This window comes from Cyprinodon variegatus, unplaced genomic scaffold, assembly GCF_000732505.1.
Source record: "Cyprinodon variegatus isolate N-32 unplaced genomic scaffold, C_variegatus-1.0 Scaffold338, whole genome shotgun sequence".
NCBI classification, from domain to species: Eukaryota; Metazoa; Chordata; class Actinopteri; order Cyprinodontiformes; family Cyprinodontidae; genus Cyprinodon; species Cyprinodon variegatus.
The window spans coordinates 59,248-77,749 of record NW_015150791.1 but is presented as its reverse complement, the minus strand read 5'-3'; the positions used below and the strand labels follow the sequence as shown (position 1 = coordinate 77,749).

Here is an 18,502-nt window from a genome sequence, read left to right as displayed (position 1 = left end):
GGCTGCGTAGCTTGACAGCTAGGGTTTAAACTCAGCTTTTTTTGCCAATGGGAAGGGAGCCAATCGTCGATTGTTAGCAGGTCGACCCATGTTTGAAAATCTTTAATCTGGTATTTTCAGTGGGAAAGAGGCTTTACATAGTTCAGTGCCACACCATGTATAACTTTTGAAATGATGCGGTCCCTCATTAGTACTTATTAGATTAACAATATAGTGAGGAGCTTCTTGAAGAGACGTATTGGTACCCTAAGGAATATATACTGGAAAGTTCTTGTCTTTCTGTACAATATGTTTCATTTCACACTCTTCCTTCCTTTTTCCTCCTTCACACTCTCCCTGCTATAAGCCATTGGAGGGTAAATAAAGGGGAAGTTATGAGGGCCTTCCTGTCTGAACCCTATCCATCACACCGCCACTTAATACTAACAGCTGTCGCTGAGAGCAAGTTAGTGTGTTTCTCTGAGTCTGAGAACCTTTGTGTGGCTTCAGGCCATGAGGGTGTGTATGGGTAGGATTTTTTTTTTTTCCAAATATGCCATTGGTAATTGACAGTAGCTATACAAAAATGTTAATGTGATGGTTGGGCATCAGCACAGCATGTTTCTCTCTGCTCTGCTGAAACTGAATTATTTTCTGCGTGTGTGTGTTCTTTCGAGCATTTCTGACAGCAAGCAGGCTTTTTGCCTCGAAGCCTCTCTGAATGTGAATGAGCGGCGTGTCAGACACACACACTCTCTTATACAGAAGAGGACAAACCACTACAGCTACTGCTGCTCATACAAGACTGTTATTTGGTGAGACAAGAGGGTTGTCCATCAAGCACCAAGAGCTGTCACATACAGGACCTCTAAAACGGAGCTGCCATGCTGGTAGAGATATTACCCTGATGCAAAACTACAAACTGTCCAACATTTTTTCTTTGTGTCTTCTCTGTCTTATATTTTTTGAACAATTTTACAACTTTTACTATTATCCTTTCTTTATTTATTTTTATCTTTTATTTTTGCTTCACTTTTGGGCTACACTACTAACCGTAAAAAAAACAGATTTGACACATGTAGCAATAGCAACCTTAAGAAAATGCTATAATCTAATAGCCTTTAGCATACAGAAGTTTGAAATTTAAAAAATCCTATTTGTCTAAACATATTTTGACAAGTTTTGAATGATTTAGAGATTGCCTTTTGATGTATCATATATTTATAACACCCTTTTTTGGTATTGGGTGTGAACGGTTACAATTGTTTTCTTGGGCTCAAAATGTTCTGTGTCTTTCTACATGGGGTTCTGATATTTTTCTCTGTGAATGTGGGATTGTTGTCAAAGTTAACGTCTCTCTGTAAGTTGCCCATAAATCTGTATCTATACACTGCATATGTATATATCTGTGCATATTTTTACTATCCAATCAGCCTGTTTCTTTTTTTTTTACTTCAATCTGTTCCATTAACATATTGAATCAGAACATAAATGAAAAGAATTATCCAATTATATTATCAATGACAACCAAAAGCATTATTAAAAAATGTTACTAGGGGAAGGATACTTTAATTACTAATCAGTATGTGAAACCCAATAACAAAAACCTTCAAAATCATTGTTTTCATTTTAAAAGGGCACACTTTTATTTCTTTATTTTCCTTCCAAGAAGTATTCAAATATATATATATTATTTATCTTTTCCAATGTTTTTTCAGACCTGTTGGTTTTTAGTCCCCCATCTGGTCCATGTCTGTTCACACCAAGACTTATCAGCTAATCAAGTTGCATATATATATATATATATAAATATATATATATATATAAATATATATATATATATATATATATAAGCATATATAAAGAGAAGGTAAAACCTGCTTTTTTCAGCCCAGTGTACTTGGGGGATCCTTGGTTAAGTGGATGAAACTGATGTGATCACTAACCCATAAGGATAATTACTGTTTATCATCATTACCCTTGGCTCCTAAAATTCACTGGGACTTTTGAAAGTTTAGGGTGTGTTTTCCTGGTCAGCCAACGGGACTTTGGTAACTGTTGAAGTAGCAGGGTTGTGGGCAGCAAGATATCCCTCAATGTACTGTGTCACCAGAAGCAGAAGTACATACAGAAAGTCAATGAACAAATATAAATTATATATCTTTAATATGTCATAAACAGAGGGTTTAAGATATCTGACAGGTCATGACAGATCCATGAACAAGTCTACCTGGGGCTGTTTAAAGGCATTTATAGATACTTAGAGATTACAAATCTAAGCTTTCAGATTATGTCAAACTTGTGGAAATTGAAAAAAAATGTAAAAAGATATGGCCATTAGACTGTTGCATTGCACATTGTACTTTAAAGAGGTAAACTGGCTTAATTTTTTTTTTTTTGTTTGTTTTTTTTTACACTTGCTCTGGTATGACAAAAAAAATAGTGAACACACTATGGAGGTGTCAAAAATGTGTACTAGTTAAAATGTTGTGTCATTTGCTTTTTGTATAAACTTGAGAATAACTGCATTCCATAATGAAGAAAGAGTGCCTACATTTTTTGAATTACATTGTTTAGTTTTTCTTTCTCCATTTCTATGAGCCTTGTTCTTAAGGACCTTGCATTGAAGTTTTTGAGCACCCAGTCTTTGTATAACTGGCAGCTATCTTAAAAGTTCTCTACTATGATTTATCTTTTGTCCTGTGAAATAATTGAATGCATGCAGTATAAATTGAATATGGTCTTTTTATACAGTACACTGCATACATTCTTTGGGCACTGCTTGCAGAAAATTAATACTTTAAGAAAATGAAGGAAAATACAGTTTGACATCTAAAAAATGAAAATCCCATCATATCAGCACCTTTGCCCTTTCACAAATGCAGAAATGTAGCTGAAAAATGGGCTCTTATAAACTCTAACAGCATATTTATCAGGTCTGTCAACCTGCTGGAAAAAAAAAAAATTTAATTCAGTATTGATCTGTTTTTTATGGTTTTAAATCACTAAATGCTCCCTCGTTATGTATTCTGCTACTTTACACTGTAATTATTTTTTTAACAGGGCAAGAATGTCTTATCAGAGGAAAAAACAGAGAAGTCAAACTGTAATGATGTATTAAACCATATAATTCAACCTAGAGAGACTCACACGGAGAAAAGGAGCGATAAGAAAGATTTTATTGACATGAATTAAATTAGCTATTTTGTGCTCGGAACATAGAAGAACGTCAGCAGCTGTTCCAAGTTAGCTGATTAAGATTCTTCCAGAGTCAATTGTTGCTTGAGCTTCATAACAATATTTTGCACGTTTAGCCATTATCCATTCCCAAACTTGAAGCTAGGAAAAACTTGGAAATGGTTGTCTGTTTGCAGCAAAAATATTAATATATATTTATATATCGGAGCAGCCAATCCTTATGTGTAAAACAAGCACATTATTTTTTGCTTCAGTCTTTATTTCTTTGCAATTTAGATTAATAATGATCATTATTTTGCAGAATAAAAAAGGATTAAAGGTAATTACTGTGTTTCTTCTACCAAGCATGTCAATGTTACAGAATCTATTTTTTGACATGAACTGTACAGCTTTTTTTTTTTCTTTTTAGCAGAAAGCTGAACATATCAGTTGTGATGCATGACTAAACAGGTGCCACTGAGAGAACCTGAAAGCTTACAGTACAATATTTCCTCAGTGTAAGCTGAACAGATCAAATTTAAATTTGTTTCCTTAAATTTAAATTTGTTTCCTTATTTGTTGATACCTCAACACTAAAATACTAAAAGCTTGGGAAGGTAAAACTGTGTACTAAATTGAAAAAGTACCACTGTAGTGTTTTAGTGCAGAAACTGGTATTTTACTATGATGGGTGGGGGGAATTTCCACTGGGGCCATATCTGTTTTTCGAGATGCTGACTGCCTATCAGAAAGTCTCTGGTGTGCAATACCAGCTGTCAGACACCAACTCCTGCACTCCAAAGGCACTCACACCACCAGTGAGGCCTTTTCTCATCAGACCTGTCTGCAGGATAGTGGCTTCTTCGAATTTCAAAGGTAGATTTCTACTTGCGAAGCAGTGGCTGTCTTCAAAACAAACGGGCAATAGACTGCTAATGGATATCCTTTTTCATCACATAAATTTGCCAGCGACAAATGGAGCCTTGCCCTGCTGGTGTTTTCTCTGCTCCTTTAATTGGTCTTCGATCACTGATTGCAACCTGAAGACTATCTTGTTACCTCCTAGACATATACAAAGTACTGGCCAATTAGCATCTTCCAAATGATTGAAAAAGGTGTTTAGCTGGATAAGTAAAAAGGGAACAAGATAAACACTTCGGGGGATTTTTTTACAACATAGCTTTTGGACTCTGCAGCTGGAATTCTGTAATTGGTGGTTGGTTATTGTCTCAGTGGGATGTGAAAAATGTTTTTTAATCAGCTCACGAGCCTGCAGGAAAAACTGCAGCTGCTCATTTGCCGGCACAAAAGTGGACATCAAACACAAGAACCCGGATAGGAAAACGAGAGATTAAACAGAATTCTAATGATGAGAAGCGGTGATAAAATGCACTGATGTTTCTAAAAACAAATCAGATGAAGAGATGAACGATAAGACCTGATAATTAGATCGGCTGCTCGCACTTAAAAGATCAAGAGCGGTTCTCCATGGTTCGTTAAGACTTAAAGTGCAACAATTTCCTATCATAATCTGAAAAGCGACTGACATGACGCTGCACAGGGTTTTAGTGTGTACATATTTTTCAAAGAATCACTTGACAGTACTCTCAAAGAAATGAAAAGGAATTGTGTTTTACTTGTAATGGTTGTCTGACTGGTACTGGGAGACATCAATGTATCAGCAGTGTGTCTGAATGCATTCTATTGGCACAAATTGCTGTCAGAATGTATACAAGCCAACTTCAAGAGAACAGAAGTGTTCATGTGTAAAATGTCACATGTACTGAAATGTGGTAGTACTTCCCTTTACACGTCTACAGAACAGCATTAACACATCTAGATGTTTTTTGTTTATTTGAAATATTAATAATATATGGCGTTATGAAAGTAAAATCCAACTATACAAATGTGTTATTTATACTTGAGCGTTTAGTCGAATGTCACAACATAATTTGAATTGAAATTAAAATAACAAAGATGCACAAAATATCATTAGTATTTTGCAAGCAATATAAAAATGTCAAATACAATAAATTATTTTTATTATTTTAGTTTAGGCCCCACGCACTGTTGGATCAGATTCTTTCAGGCTTAAAAGAAATTGATAGCTTGCTATTTAAAGGTGTTTTAAATGTAAATCTTTTTATCGTCTAACAATGGGAAAGTTCACTCTCTGTATTTAACCCATTCCATTGGGAAGCAGTGGCTGACACTTTTGGTGCCCAGGGGAGTAGTCTGGGGTAAAGGGTGTTGCTCAGGGACCCAGAGTGGCAGTCCATGGGAATGTGTGGAGCTGGAACCTCTGGGACCCAGCTGCAATGTTCTTACCACTAGGACACCACTCCTTAGACTTAGAGTAGAAGGTTTCTTTTTTTCTTTTAGCTGCAGTGTGGCTCCAGTGGTTAAGATTTTAAACTTAAAGCAAAGGCCTGGGTCTTTCTATTTACCTTTCATGTTCCCCTACTACCCTACCATGTTCTCTTAGGCTAGTTATGTGATAATAACAGTAGTCCAAAAAAACGAGCCATTTAAGCGCTTTAAGTTCTAATTAGGTCCCAGGTTTCCACTGCATCATAAATGTTTACATGGTTGCCCATGTTAACCCTATTTTGGACTTTTTCAGGGTATATCCTGTTTCTTATCTATTAACAGCTTGGAAAGGTATCATCCTTTAAAGAATGTTTTTTTTTAACTATGGTAAATGACTATAAGTGTTTATTTCCAGTAAAGAAAAAATTGACAATATTTCCCTTTAAATGTTCTAAAGCTTTTGTCTTATTTATGTTTTGCGTTTCCGCCGATGCCGGTACATAAGTGGAAAGTTTACACTATTTTAAAACAAGGACACAGTAGATGATGGGCTATCGCTTTGTACCGTGTAAGTACCTTCACTGAAGGGTAAAAAGAGGCTGCAACTACAGCAGGACAGAATTAGCTTTTTACAGGATTTTTCCAGATACATTTCATCACGAAATGCTATCACCAGCTGACGATCTGGGGTTGAAAATGTAAAGTACCAAGAACAACCTGAGTTCAACCAAAGTGTTAAATAACTTTTTTTCGTAATATTAATCAGAAAGTACTTTAACAGTCACAGTGCTGCCATTTGGAACCAATCCAAGCATTTGGTCTGCCAAGGTAAATTAATCTTCATCAACAAAGTGAGAGCGTCTGTCTTCCATATTAAGAAGTAGTAACAGGTCATATTTGCAAGATTTGAACAGCAGTTATACAACATTATAGCATAAAAAGGCATTGTACTGTAGACTTACAGTCATATATTTGTTAATCATGAGAATATGGAATGTATAAAATTATTTCTTCAATATTTAAGCATTTCTTTGTTGTTATGATATGAATAGAACTAAAAGCTTAAACATTTCCTACTTATACATATTTATTTTTGTTTGCCACTGAGATGCAAAGAAGATCAAGGGCAGAGTAACTAAGGTATAATGTGCTTGCTCCACATTAGAAAATAAAAAGGCCGAATATACATATAACTTTTTTGTCTTAAATATCACAAGGGTTTGTGGGGTTAAGGCCCCTTGCTATTGGCCGTTCTTGAAACATTTCCAATTTTGGAAAGGTTGTAACCAAATAAAATAAAAATACCTGAAGGATGTAAAAAAAAAAAAAAAAGAACGCACAGCCACACTTTTTATTTTAATACATATTCTTCGTGCCGTATCCATTCATGAATGTAAAATCCTACTTTGTCAAGGAAAAGTCGAACATAAATTGGTATTATAGATTAAACTCCAAAAGCACACCACCGATTCTAATGCATCAAAAGAAGAAAACAGTGATCAACTTCTAGAAAAGAAAAGGGTATCCATTTAATAGAGAGATGCATCTAGCTGATGCATTCAAAACAATTAAGCATTAAACACAAATATCTCCTTTCCAGTACAAATCTGTGTTGAAAGATCAAACCAATACATGGACAATTGAAATCACATTTGAGGGTTAATCCTGTGAAAGGTTTACATTTGTTTCTAAACCCAGAGTTTTGTTGGGGCTGGTCAAACATGTACTGTAAAATGTACTGTGGGGGGAAAAGAAACAAAGATTGTGAGGAAAAAATTGGAGAAACATCCCAATTTTAACATGAAGACTTTGATATAGCGTTGGGCAACTTAACAAGGAAGGCTTTTTTCAGAGAAGGAATTGTAGGAATATTTTGAGGCCAGACACTAATGCTGGACAAGAGTACTTGCTCACTATCTTCGCTCCAAAACACGGTTCTTCAATTTCAGTCCCCATGGTCCTGTGTCCTCCACCTTTAAGAAGTGTCTCTCCTTCCACCATTATAAATCAAATGGCTGAATTATCTCCTCGGTATGCAGTCAACTTCTCTGAGCGTCCCCTGTTCCTGTTTTGGCACAGTAGAAGGATGTAGTTTAAAGTTCTGTGGTTTCACTCATGTCGGGTCTTGTTCTGCCCCTCAACTGCTGAGGCTGCCTGTCTGAATCTGAATGTGTCTGCCTGAACTCTGTGTTGGAGTCTTGAAATTCTGAACCTGCCTGACCTCTCTGTGGACATGGAACCCTGGATTTCCCTGTTCTGGTTCTGATCGGAACCCCTGACTGGTCTACGGACCCCTGGATATCAGAACCATCCTGTTCTGAGCTGTTTGCCTGACCTGGCTCAGACTCCTGGCTGCTCACTGGGGCTCTTGCATGAGGGACGCTGTGGGCAGCTCCTGCCACATCTCGTTGGCTGTCCATTTGCTGGATCCTTCAAGAGGATGGACTGAACTGTTAAACCATAAGTGACTCACACGGATAATGATTTTCCATCAGATTATTGTGGTAACTTACCTGTGTTTCTCCCTCAACTGGTGTGTCAGTGATGGTTGGAGCCCCACCTCCACCCGCAGTCGCCACTGATCAAAGCTCAGCGCTTCCTGTTCAGTTTCTGTTTTATTAATAAAAGCTTTGAACTGTCTCTCTGTCTATCTCGCCTTAAATACTGGGTCCCTCTGTCCCGTTTCTTTACAGTGTTCAAGTATCTGTGACACACTTATCCATCACATGACAAAATGGAATAATATTAATATTGAAAAATTATTTTCGCATTTCACTGTGGAAAAAAAAATTATAAAACACAGTTGTGACCGAAAATGGGCATATTTCCTGGTTAAAATTTGACAGTTCTAAGTAGAGTGGAAGTGAAGAAAGGAAACTCTGGAGTCATTCATTGTACGAAACTCGATTATCAGAAAAAGTTGTATCAGAACACTTTTCGTTCCAAAGGTCAGTCATGTTCATTTTATTCCTAGGAAATTATAGAAAAATATTGAACATAGCATGTAGACTATATGCTGGACAAAGAAGATATGCTTTAGGAGAAACACTGCACTTTAACACGCTTATTGTGCTTTCTTTAAACAGCCTTTTATGTGTCTTATAATTGCATTTAATTTCTAAAAACCTATTATGAGTCTGAAACATAAATTCATATGGCATATTGAAATAAAACTATAGATTGTAAGTAGGGCTGAATCAGTTAATCAGATTAATCATAATTAATGACTCATTGAAATAATCATCAACTAATTTAGTAATCAATTAATCGTTAATTGGAGTGTAGAGCTTCTAAAACGTGCCTTTGGCTCACAGAGCAACCCACTTAGAGCAGCAATTACACCAAAATAGTAATGAAAATTGTAAAAATTTAGCATTTAAGAAAAAAAAATGTTTTAGTCTGTTAATGTTCTTTATCCATAAATCTTCAAAAGGAAACGTTTTAGTTTCACCTGGTTTAATTTAAAAAAAAATGTGTTTTTCAAGGAAACATTTGCTATCCGATCGAATCGATTAATCTAAAAGATAATCGATAGATTAATCGATTGGCAAAATAATCGTTAGTTTCTGCATTAATCCTAAGGTTCAAATCAATTACACATCAGGTATTTTCTTTAAGTCATCTTTTGTCTCTGCTTCTACTCTTATGTGTTGCTCTGCCTATTCCTGTGTGTTTTCCACTGTCAGGTCTGCTAGTAGGTCCAACACTACAGAACTGCGCCCTAAAGCTGTGTTCTGCTATCTAATGACAGCTGATGTTTTTCTTCAGACTTTGCTTCGTTTCTCTCCTATAGTGACTAAAATATATCTGTGGAAACATTAGACTCTTCAACACTGTTTGTGTCGTCAGCCACTGTAAAAGCAGTCAGTCTATGGGGTTCCTTCTAAAATCGCAAGACAGTAATCTGATACTCTATAGTATTAACCATATTTCTCAACCACTCTTTTCAGTGCTGTGACATCTTTCAACAATATTTTATCAGTGTTGATTTCACATATGACAGGCAAAAAAAAAGCAACAAGTCTACTCAGGTTAGCTTGAGTTGTTAACAAAGAATATACTGTATGATTGTTGCCACTTTCAACAATAAAGAAAATTGTCCTTAAAATACAATCCAAAATGTTACATTTAATTAATTGTACTTCATTTGTTTCCTCATTTTAACACCTCTTAAAATCAATGGTCTTTTTAAAATTTCTTCCATGATAGATAAAATATTTATCTTTTTTGGAAATTAGTTGAATGAGTTTTTAAGACTTTAATTTCTCCTCCTACTCCTTCCAGTTCTTTTTAAAAAAAATGTATGTTTAGAATTTATTTTGGAAATAAAGATAAAGAAACAGACAAATATTGCATTATTGTTTATTTCCAGAATGCAATGTAGTGACTCTGCTCTGGGGACCCAAATGGGTAGCACTGCTCCAATCTAAAAAAATTATATTTCAGCCTTTTTGCAGTGCGTTTTTCCTTAGACGCACTAATTCTAGCTTGCAGAGTCATTGTGCAGTGGAGGTTTGTTTAGAGCTCTGCTGTTATCATTGAACCCTACAGTCTGTTTTATAGCCACAAGTAAACATCACAGCCGTAATAGTTTATTTCCTCTGTTTTTCATCAATAATCCAAAACGCCAAGAGTCACATGAATTCACAAAAAGTTAAGTCAGTCCAATGTGATTTGTGGTAGTACCTGTAGATGTTTCAATTAGGCTTATGCCTGATTACAGAGCTTATTGACTGCCATACAGTTTAAAAGCTGCAAGTTTGTCCCCTGCCAGGTAATGTTTTTTTTTTTTTTTTCAAAAGTAGGCCGAACCTCCAAAAGCATTGTTTTGATCACTGGGTGGTTAGTTTAAATCTTAACCTTGCATGTTTTGCAATAAAAAAAAAAACAGGTCTTTTCTCAGAATTTTATAGTTTTTGCCTCTGTTTTTTGTGCTCTACTGGCTTGTTACTACTTAAGCCATAACATCTCACATATGAGTTTATAATAAAAAAAATGTTGTCCCCAGCACTTTAAGGTTGGCCAGTTTGTAACACAAAGCCTCTGCAGGGGCTGGCTTAACAGTTTTCCCCTCTGGGAACAAGTTTCACATTTTCTCTATTTCACAGCTGCTTTATTGAACAGGACCACCTTTCTAACTAAGGAGGTCGTTACACCCAAACTCAGCGTGGTCTTAATGGGGCTTTAGGTACCTTCAAAGTTGAGAACCTCCGGACTATATGACCGGAGGTTCTGATTAACCACAGATAAATAGTAAATTACAACGCAAACACACAAGTTTGACTTAGAAAGAAAACTTTCTGGCTTTGAGGTAACATTATTTTCATCAGAATAAGTTAAAAAGCATTAAACTTTAATTCTACAGAAGAACCCTTTTAACCATGCTGAATGCAAACTTAAACTTATTCTGCTATTTTTGGGATTTTGACATTATAATAAGCTCAAACAGACTTTTAATGCTCAGTGGGCTCTAAAGTTTTAAGTTGGAGAGAAATTAATGAGATAAACTGTGTTTTTGCAAAAATATGCTAATTAGAGCTCAGCTGAATGATAAAATAATACACGAGGCAAAAACTAATGAAGGCACAAATCTAAAAGAACACAAACACCCCATTTCCATCTTCACACACATCAGAAAATTAAAGTATCATTGGTGGAGGCTGCAGGAGGAAAGTTGATAAAGTGTTTGGGAAGCGTTTTAACCCTGAATTAAGCATTTAAATATTAAGATAAAAGGTGACAGAGAAGAGGAAGCACTTGGAGCTATGTGACCTTTACCAAATTTAAAGCTAATGAAGAGTGCTTAAAAGGGCAGCTTTGATTACAGAAGTCAGAGGAGGTTATTTCATCTGATCGACTGATGCCAAGGTGCAATTGTTCCAAGATATGATGCTGCAGCTCTAAATATCCTAAGAGATACGCATCAGAGTAGCCAAATAGCCATTTTAAGGATCAGAGCTGGCATAGGGTTCTGATAACAACTGTACACTGACTGTAATAATATTTCAGGTCTGAGTGGAGGAACAATAGTAAGATAGCAGATTGGTGCTTTAAAAGCTTTTTGATTCCTTTGATATGTTAAATCCTTTTTCAGAGAGATTTTATTTTTCAGAAGACATTGTCCAAAAAGACTAGGTATAACACAAATATTTTTTTAGCAATATTATTCCCCTTTGCCAGTGAATTAGGCACTGTTAACACATACAATGCACCGCCGATTCATATTCATGTTATGAAATCTCACTGAATGTAGAACAAGGTATGTAGGGCTTGGGCTCCTATATAGGGCCACTTGGTAATCATGAATAGTGTTTGAACTGCTTAATCTGTTGTGCAATGTTTAGTCCAGCAAGTTAATCAAGGTACACTGCTGAGAGGCACAGCTATGATATAAAGACAGCAGTAAATGAACTAAGTGGCTGGTTCAAAACTATGAGGTCTAGCTAAGGATATCTTTTTTTGAGAGAGGAAAGCCTTTACTCAGTTTCTGCTCACAAAGCTACATCAAAGAGTTCACCTTTATTTAGATTGAGTTCCTTTGGGTTTCGAACCTGCTACTTCTAACACAAGGTTAATCATCTGTTTAATTTGGAAGTACTTTCAGACTAAATCATCATTGTAGAGCGAAAATAATTTCAAGAACTATAAGTTGTATTTCACTCTTTCTTTGAAATTAAACATTAGGTTATTTACCCTCCAATGAGGGCAATGATCTTTCTCAGTTTTTTTTTTTTTTTTGCAGCATGGAACCGTAACATCTGTACTTTTATGTAAAACGTAAAGTGTACCTGTTGTAAATGTCCCACATAAAGGATTTTTCCATTTTCATGTTAGATTTCTTCGTTCTTAATATATGTCTCAAACTAGGGGTGTGCAAAATAATCGTCATATCGATGCATCGCGATTCTAATTCTTGTGATCTACTGCATCGATTCTTGATGGCAAGAATCGATTCTTAATTAAAAAAAATGAACAAATAAAATACATGAATGGTTGGCGCACATCAGCCAAATCAAGTGGAATACAACTTCCAGTCCAGCAGATGTCGCTGCGGATGTGTTGACGCCCGCTGCTTTGTGTCACAAGCATGTCCGGCCGTGGGATACTGAGACAAGTCATTCGTAAACAAAACATGGAGGACACTGTGAAAATTCGCCCGGCTCCATATCATTTCAAGTCAGATGCTTGGATGCATTTTGACTTTAAAAACAAAGAAGGTAAAAACGAAATTGATATGATGCACGTAATTTGCAAAAGGGGAAATATACATTTGAATGTTTTCATTTCATTGGTTTAAAGGACCACTGAAGCCATTTAAATGGCACTGATTATCCTTATTTTGTTATCTTTATCTTAAGTTTGATGAATCCTAAGATCTTTTTGTCAGTGTGTTCACACCAGTAATAGTAATATTTCTGTCCAGTATTTGTTTTCATGGCAACACCTCCAAAAGTCATTTCAGTAAATACAGCTATGTATGAATTCAGTTGCTTTCAGTTATGTATCAATTGAAGACACGATCCAGATCATACACAGCCAGTCAGCCACTGGTAATGGCTGTATCTTTTTCTTATAGTGTTCAGTGAAAATATCGCAGTGCATCACGATGCATCGCAATATTTCAAGTATCGTGATGCATCGTGATAGAATTGCATCGTGGCATGTGAATCGTGATTCGAATCGAATCATGACTTCTTTGCCAATACCCACCCCTATCTCAAACCCATCTTAGTGTTCCCATAGTGGTTAATGCAGTTAAAATGTTAATTTGGTTCCAAAAGCACATGCTGGTACTATCTTTCACGATCATACCTCTTTGCTCGGATCAAAATATGACTTAAGGCTCAGAAACCAGGTCGTCTGCATGTGTGTTGCAGTGAATGCAAATGTGCCTCCACCCCTGCCGCAGACACTCTGTTGCACCTCTCCAAAATTGTAGGTGACCGCAGACAGTGCCACAGACAAGAGGGCTCTGAATGGTCAAATCTACATCCGGAATACACTATCCGTATTTCCTGTTTGGTAACTTACTGGCTTGTTTGGTTTGCATGACCATCATTGTGGAAAACGACTCGCGAAGTTGGACCAGCTACAAGAGCGAGGTGTGCGAGAATGCTGGGACCCTTTTTCCACCTGGATACCCGCTCTTTTTCCCTCCATTGTAGCACAAACTTGCCCCCGCTTCCTCAACGCCTCGGCCGTATCTAGACCCACAGCTGGTTCGTGATTGTCCCTCTCGCGTTGTGGCGTGGTATAACATAGCGCCACAACGGCGTGGCATGGTATAACATAGCGCAAATAAAACATAGCATGGTATAAATTGGGCATAAATCAAAAATATATGCAACAAGCTCACTGCGACACACAGCAGCGGGGAGCATAACCAACCCTTTACTCATTCACATGGATTAGCAGTGAGAATTTTTATAGGGCTATATTAAAAAAAATGGGAACTACGTTTAAATAAAAGGAAAATGCAGCAATAAAGGCTGTGGGATGGTTTTTATGCTTGCTGAGGTCAGTGAGAGGTGATTCTTAAGAGTGATTTGTGAGTTTTTCTTTTTTTCGTAAAGAGGGGAGAGTGATGGGCCTCTCTTACCTGCTCCGTCTGCCCCTCATTATTTTGCTTTTTTGAGGCTCAAAGAGGAGGTCCTCCTGAGATCCTATCATGGGTAAAGTTTGCTATATATGCGGTTTGCTACTCAAAAACTGACTTTTTCCGATGTGCTTTACAGATTTCGTTTTGTATTTTGCTCCAAAATGTGTTCAACTTTGCAACCACGTCGCTCTTCCTGCCAGACCCATGAAACACCACTGTGTAATCGGACTAAAATAGACCTTGGGTCTATATCAGTTGGCGCTACGCAATCCCTACTGCAGAAAATCATCCCCATTGACTTTCAATGACCGCTAAATGCCACAACCTCATAGTACACGATTTTTTATCGGACGCAAAATCTGTTTCTTTGTGTTCTGGCCTTGAAAGTTCCAGTGTTGACAAGCATTAAGCATTTCAGAAAACAATATTATACCAACAGTCAAATGGTATGATAGTATGGTATGGTAATGGCCATATAAATCCAACCTGGCCATACATGTGTAACATTAACTCTGTACACTAGACCAAGTTTACCTCAGAACGTCTATAAAAGAAAAATAAAAAAAATAGCTTTACACCAAATGATACTAACTCCCTTGAAGGTTTGAACAAAAATTGAGATTGTGCGTAGTTGCTTTCGGCTGCTCCTTTCAGGGGTCACAACAGCATGTGACCTTAACTTGCACAATTACTTGAGTTAGTCTTTAATGCAGAACGTCTTCCTACAACAACCAAAATTTGAACCGTAGCGATCCAAATCCCAGTTTAAGAGCTGGTATGAAATTTAGCTCTTACATGCAAAGATGGCCTTTGCATACCTTCACTACATGAGCTTTAATCATCATCATCTAAAAAAATATTGCATGCACACAATTGTTCAGAACTGTAGGGTTTACCTAAATCCAGCTAGTTCTGTAAAAAAGAACAGAAAAACAAACTATCCGTTGAAATCAATGGCCTCACACGCAGACATGCAACATGATGGAAAAGGTTGGATGTAAAGAGAGTCGCTGTTAGTCAATCATGTGAAAAAGCTATAACAGAGTGGGAAGGACAAAGAGGTCTTGTCAAAATGAGAAAATAAAACTCTTGCCAACAGCAAGGTGACTCAAGTGTATCTTAAATATGTAATAAGTGGCAACTTCAAATTCAAGCGCACCATGTATGGGGTGTAAGCAGGGAAGGGGAATAGTGTTCAGTGTGAAAGCTGCACACATCAAAGTGCAGCATGCTGTTTAAAGCTTACCTGGAACAAAGCTCCCTTGCACCACCTCCTTGTACGCCCACCATCCTTCATGAATTTTCGGTGGGTTTGGTTGAGCTGTGAGGCAAAAAAAAGACAGAAGAAAAGTCATCAGCTTTTTATGTGTGAAATTCATAGCAAGAAGCAAAAAAATATGTCCTGAAGGTTTCAAAGGTGTTCGATTCCTTTCTAAAAAAACAAAAAACCTCTTAGATGGAGACCTCAGCAAACAGAGCCTTATACTAAGCTTAGGCCTATGCAGGATTTCTTTTGTTGAGAATAAAAGCCGTTACGTCGAACCAGCTTAACATTTTAAGGGACTTTCTCTTTATGCAAAGTCTTTCACGAAATTATGGAAATGCATTTTGTAAGGATGTTTGAGCTCTAAAAGAAAGACTAAGATTAGAGCCGGGTGGTGCAGTACAGTTGAGGTGACAATTTAAGGTAAGTACAAAAAGTGAGGTTTGACTGGGCATTAGCCACTAAGACTTGAGGATATTGCTTTTCACACCTCTCTGTTCATTTCACATACAGGAAAAGAGAAGTTTAATCACACTTCAGAGGTTTTCTGCTTGCTTGGCTTTAATGGAGCTTGAGGTGACCAAACATCTTTCATCTTTCTGCTATCCTTCCTAACAGCCTTGCTGCAGTAAAGCTGGATAGCAAGCTCAATTTCAGATGGGCGAACTGGCCAAGCAGAGTCCAGAAAAGGCTATTTAAGCAGCAAATGCAGCCTCAAAAGCTCTACTGCAGAAGTTTGTATTCAAAACAAGTATTCACTTACTAAATCTCTGATGTTTATAACAGCAGTTTGTTTTCTTTTACCTTAATGTAGGCCTTCCCAACCCATTGAACTTGTTTGTTCCAGGCCAGCACTTATTGACTAACATGAAAGATTAAAATTCAATTTGGTTACATGGTGCTTTTTGTAGTTGTGAATTTTCATGGTGTGCTTTTATTAACTCAACGACTTGATTCTTAAATATGCAAATCTTTCTAAAAGGCAGTGTTTATGATAATAATAATCACTATATATATATTTAAAGAACATTGCCTCTTAATTACTGGTAACCCTGTTAAAGATACACAGAAGCTTTAACATAAGTACATTTATTTAGTAAGAGTGAGAAAAGGCTTTTGTGTTTTTTAGATCTATGGAAATACATGGCCATGCACATACAAACATTGGTTAATCTAAATAAACTATCAATTGAATATTTGAAATACGTATTTTCAATGTTTTTATACTTAAAGCTACAGTGTGTAATTTTTAGCGACATCTAACATCCAGACTGCTGACTGCAGCAACATGAACATCTCCCCCCCACCGCTTCTCCCCCCCAACAGTACAGCGAGCGTTACGGGACAAAATGTCTTCCAAGACACCTTCTCAAGTGATGAGGTTTGTTTACATAGATCATTTTAATACTGCCATCTATTGTTCAGTACCATCTCAGTTCATCTCTCTCAACTTGCCGTAGTTACTTTCGAGCGTAATGGGCGATCTCGCAATCGCTAGTTTGTTGGCTCTGCGCTGCCGTAGCGCAAAGATGTCTGCCTCCATGGCTGCGAGATCCGCTTCTATGTAATTATAAATAACGAATTCTAAGGCAACGCAAATATTAAGGTTAAGAGGCTGAGCTCGTAGATGATGATAAAATAACATAGTCATGTATAATATATTACATTTCTGACTGTATATCCCTGTAATTATTACACACTGTAGCTTTAACTGCATTATGAAGTATATTGTTATTATTACTTCTTTTATAGATATATGATTAAGTAATTGAGAATGGTATTTATTTATTAACGTTTAAAATCTATCCATATTATGTATTCATATGTCCTGTTTTATTCAGATCTTCATAAGCACAAATATCTCTCATAATGTTGGTGAATCAATCAGAATTACCTGTTAGTCAAAGTGTCATTTAAAGATATTTTAAGCGGGAAGGTGCACCTCAAAACTACATGTATGTAGTCACTGTATCAATATTATGACTGTATCTTTAAATGTTTTTTAGAATGACAGAGTTCCTCTGATAGACCACTCTAGCTTCTAGGCTTGCTAAAATAACTGGGCAATACAAGGAATGCGAAGAAAGAGCTTTTAAACCTAGCCAGGGGCTCTGGGATTTCCCATTGCCTTAATATCATCTGTAGTTACAGAAAGTTAAAGGTATAGTGCAGGGTGTTCATTTTCCAGGTGGATCATAAAAATAAGTGGTACGCGTAATTGTCAATAATTCTGGTGATATGTTTACGTAAAGACGTCATATGTGCCCATCCCAAATTTCACTTACTGTACCAGTGGTGAGTCTGAAATAGTGGAAAAACTGCAAATCTTCTTTTGGAAATTAAGCTTGTATGAGCGATGCACACACAACTTTTAAACAGAGCGTGCACGAGGACAAATGGGCTTGTGCATGCTCTCGCACTCGCTTAATAGGTGTTCCCTCTTGGGAGCAGGTACAGGGTTGTGGATTTGCTTCTTTTTTTTTAAGTGGAGAGGGCGGGTCTTTTCAAAAATTCACAAAATTCCTTCACTATATCTATAATGTAAACAAGTATGTTATTCAAAAATGTGAGTGCATAGTATAAAATGTAATAAGTTTTGCCAGGGAATTTTCACAGTGTTCGGAAGTAGGTACTATGATAAACTGGGCTGAGGGTACTCTCAGGGCTGCCCTTTGGGTTTATTTTTATGTTTTCTCTAATTCTGTGTCTTTGTAGTGGTTTTCTGTCAGTGTTGAGTTTTTTGTGTTACTCTCTGTTGCCCCCTAGTGCCAGTTTTACTTTCTATTGGCTCCCTTCTAGTCATTTCTATCCACACCTGCTCCATATCAGCTGATTATCCCATTCTTTGTTCTGTCTCCCACATATTCACTCTCTGTGCAGTTCTTTAGTGGTGGTTTCTTGTTGCTTAAAAGCTAAGCTGCTTGTGTGTGTTTCTCCCTGGCATCTCTTGGTTGTTTGGTTTCCTGTCAGTGTTTTTGGATTTGTGCTTCTGCTGCTGCTATGAACTTTCCATTAAATCAGCAAAACTCATCTCTACGTCCTCATTTCTGCATTTTTGTCCTAAAAAACCTCCACACAAACCTCCACGTAATCACACAATGTATATATATATATATATATATATATATATATATATATATATATATATATATATATATATATATATATATATA

General features: G+C 36.7%; 1 protein-coding gene across 2 annotated transcripts in view; it reads right to left on the bottom strand.

Annotated features, from left to right (window-relative positions):
• ca10 (carbonic anhydrase X) overlaps positions 1-18,502 on the bottom strand; it is a 348,187-nt gene that overhangs the window by 291,392 nt on the left and 38,293 nt on the right. For both annotated transcript variants that reach the window (XM_015385412.1, XM_015385413.1), the window contains exon 2: positions 15,312-15,386. In XM_015385412.1, coding sequence (XP_015240898.1) covers positions 15,312-15,386 — 75 coding nt within the window. The remainder of the gene's footprint in view (positions 1-15,311; positions 15,387-18,502) is intronic.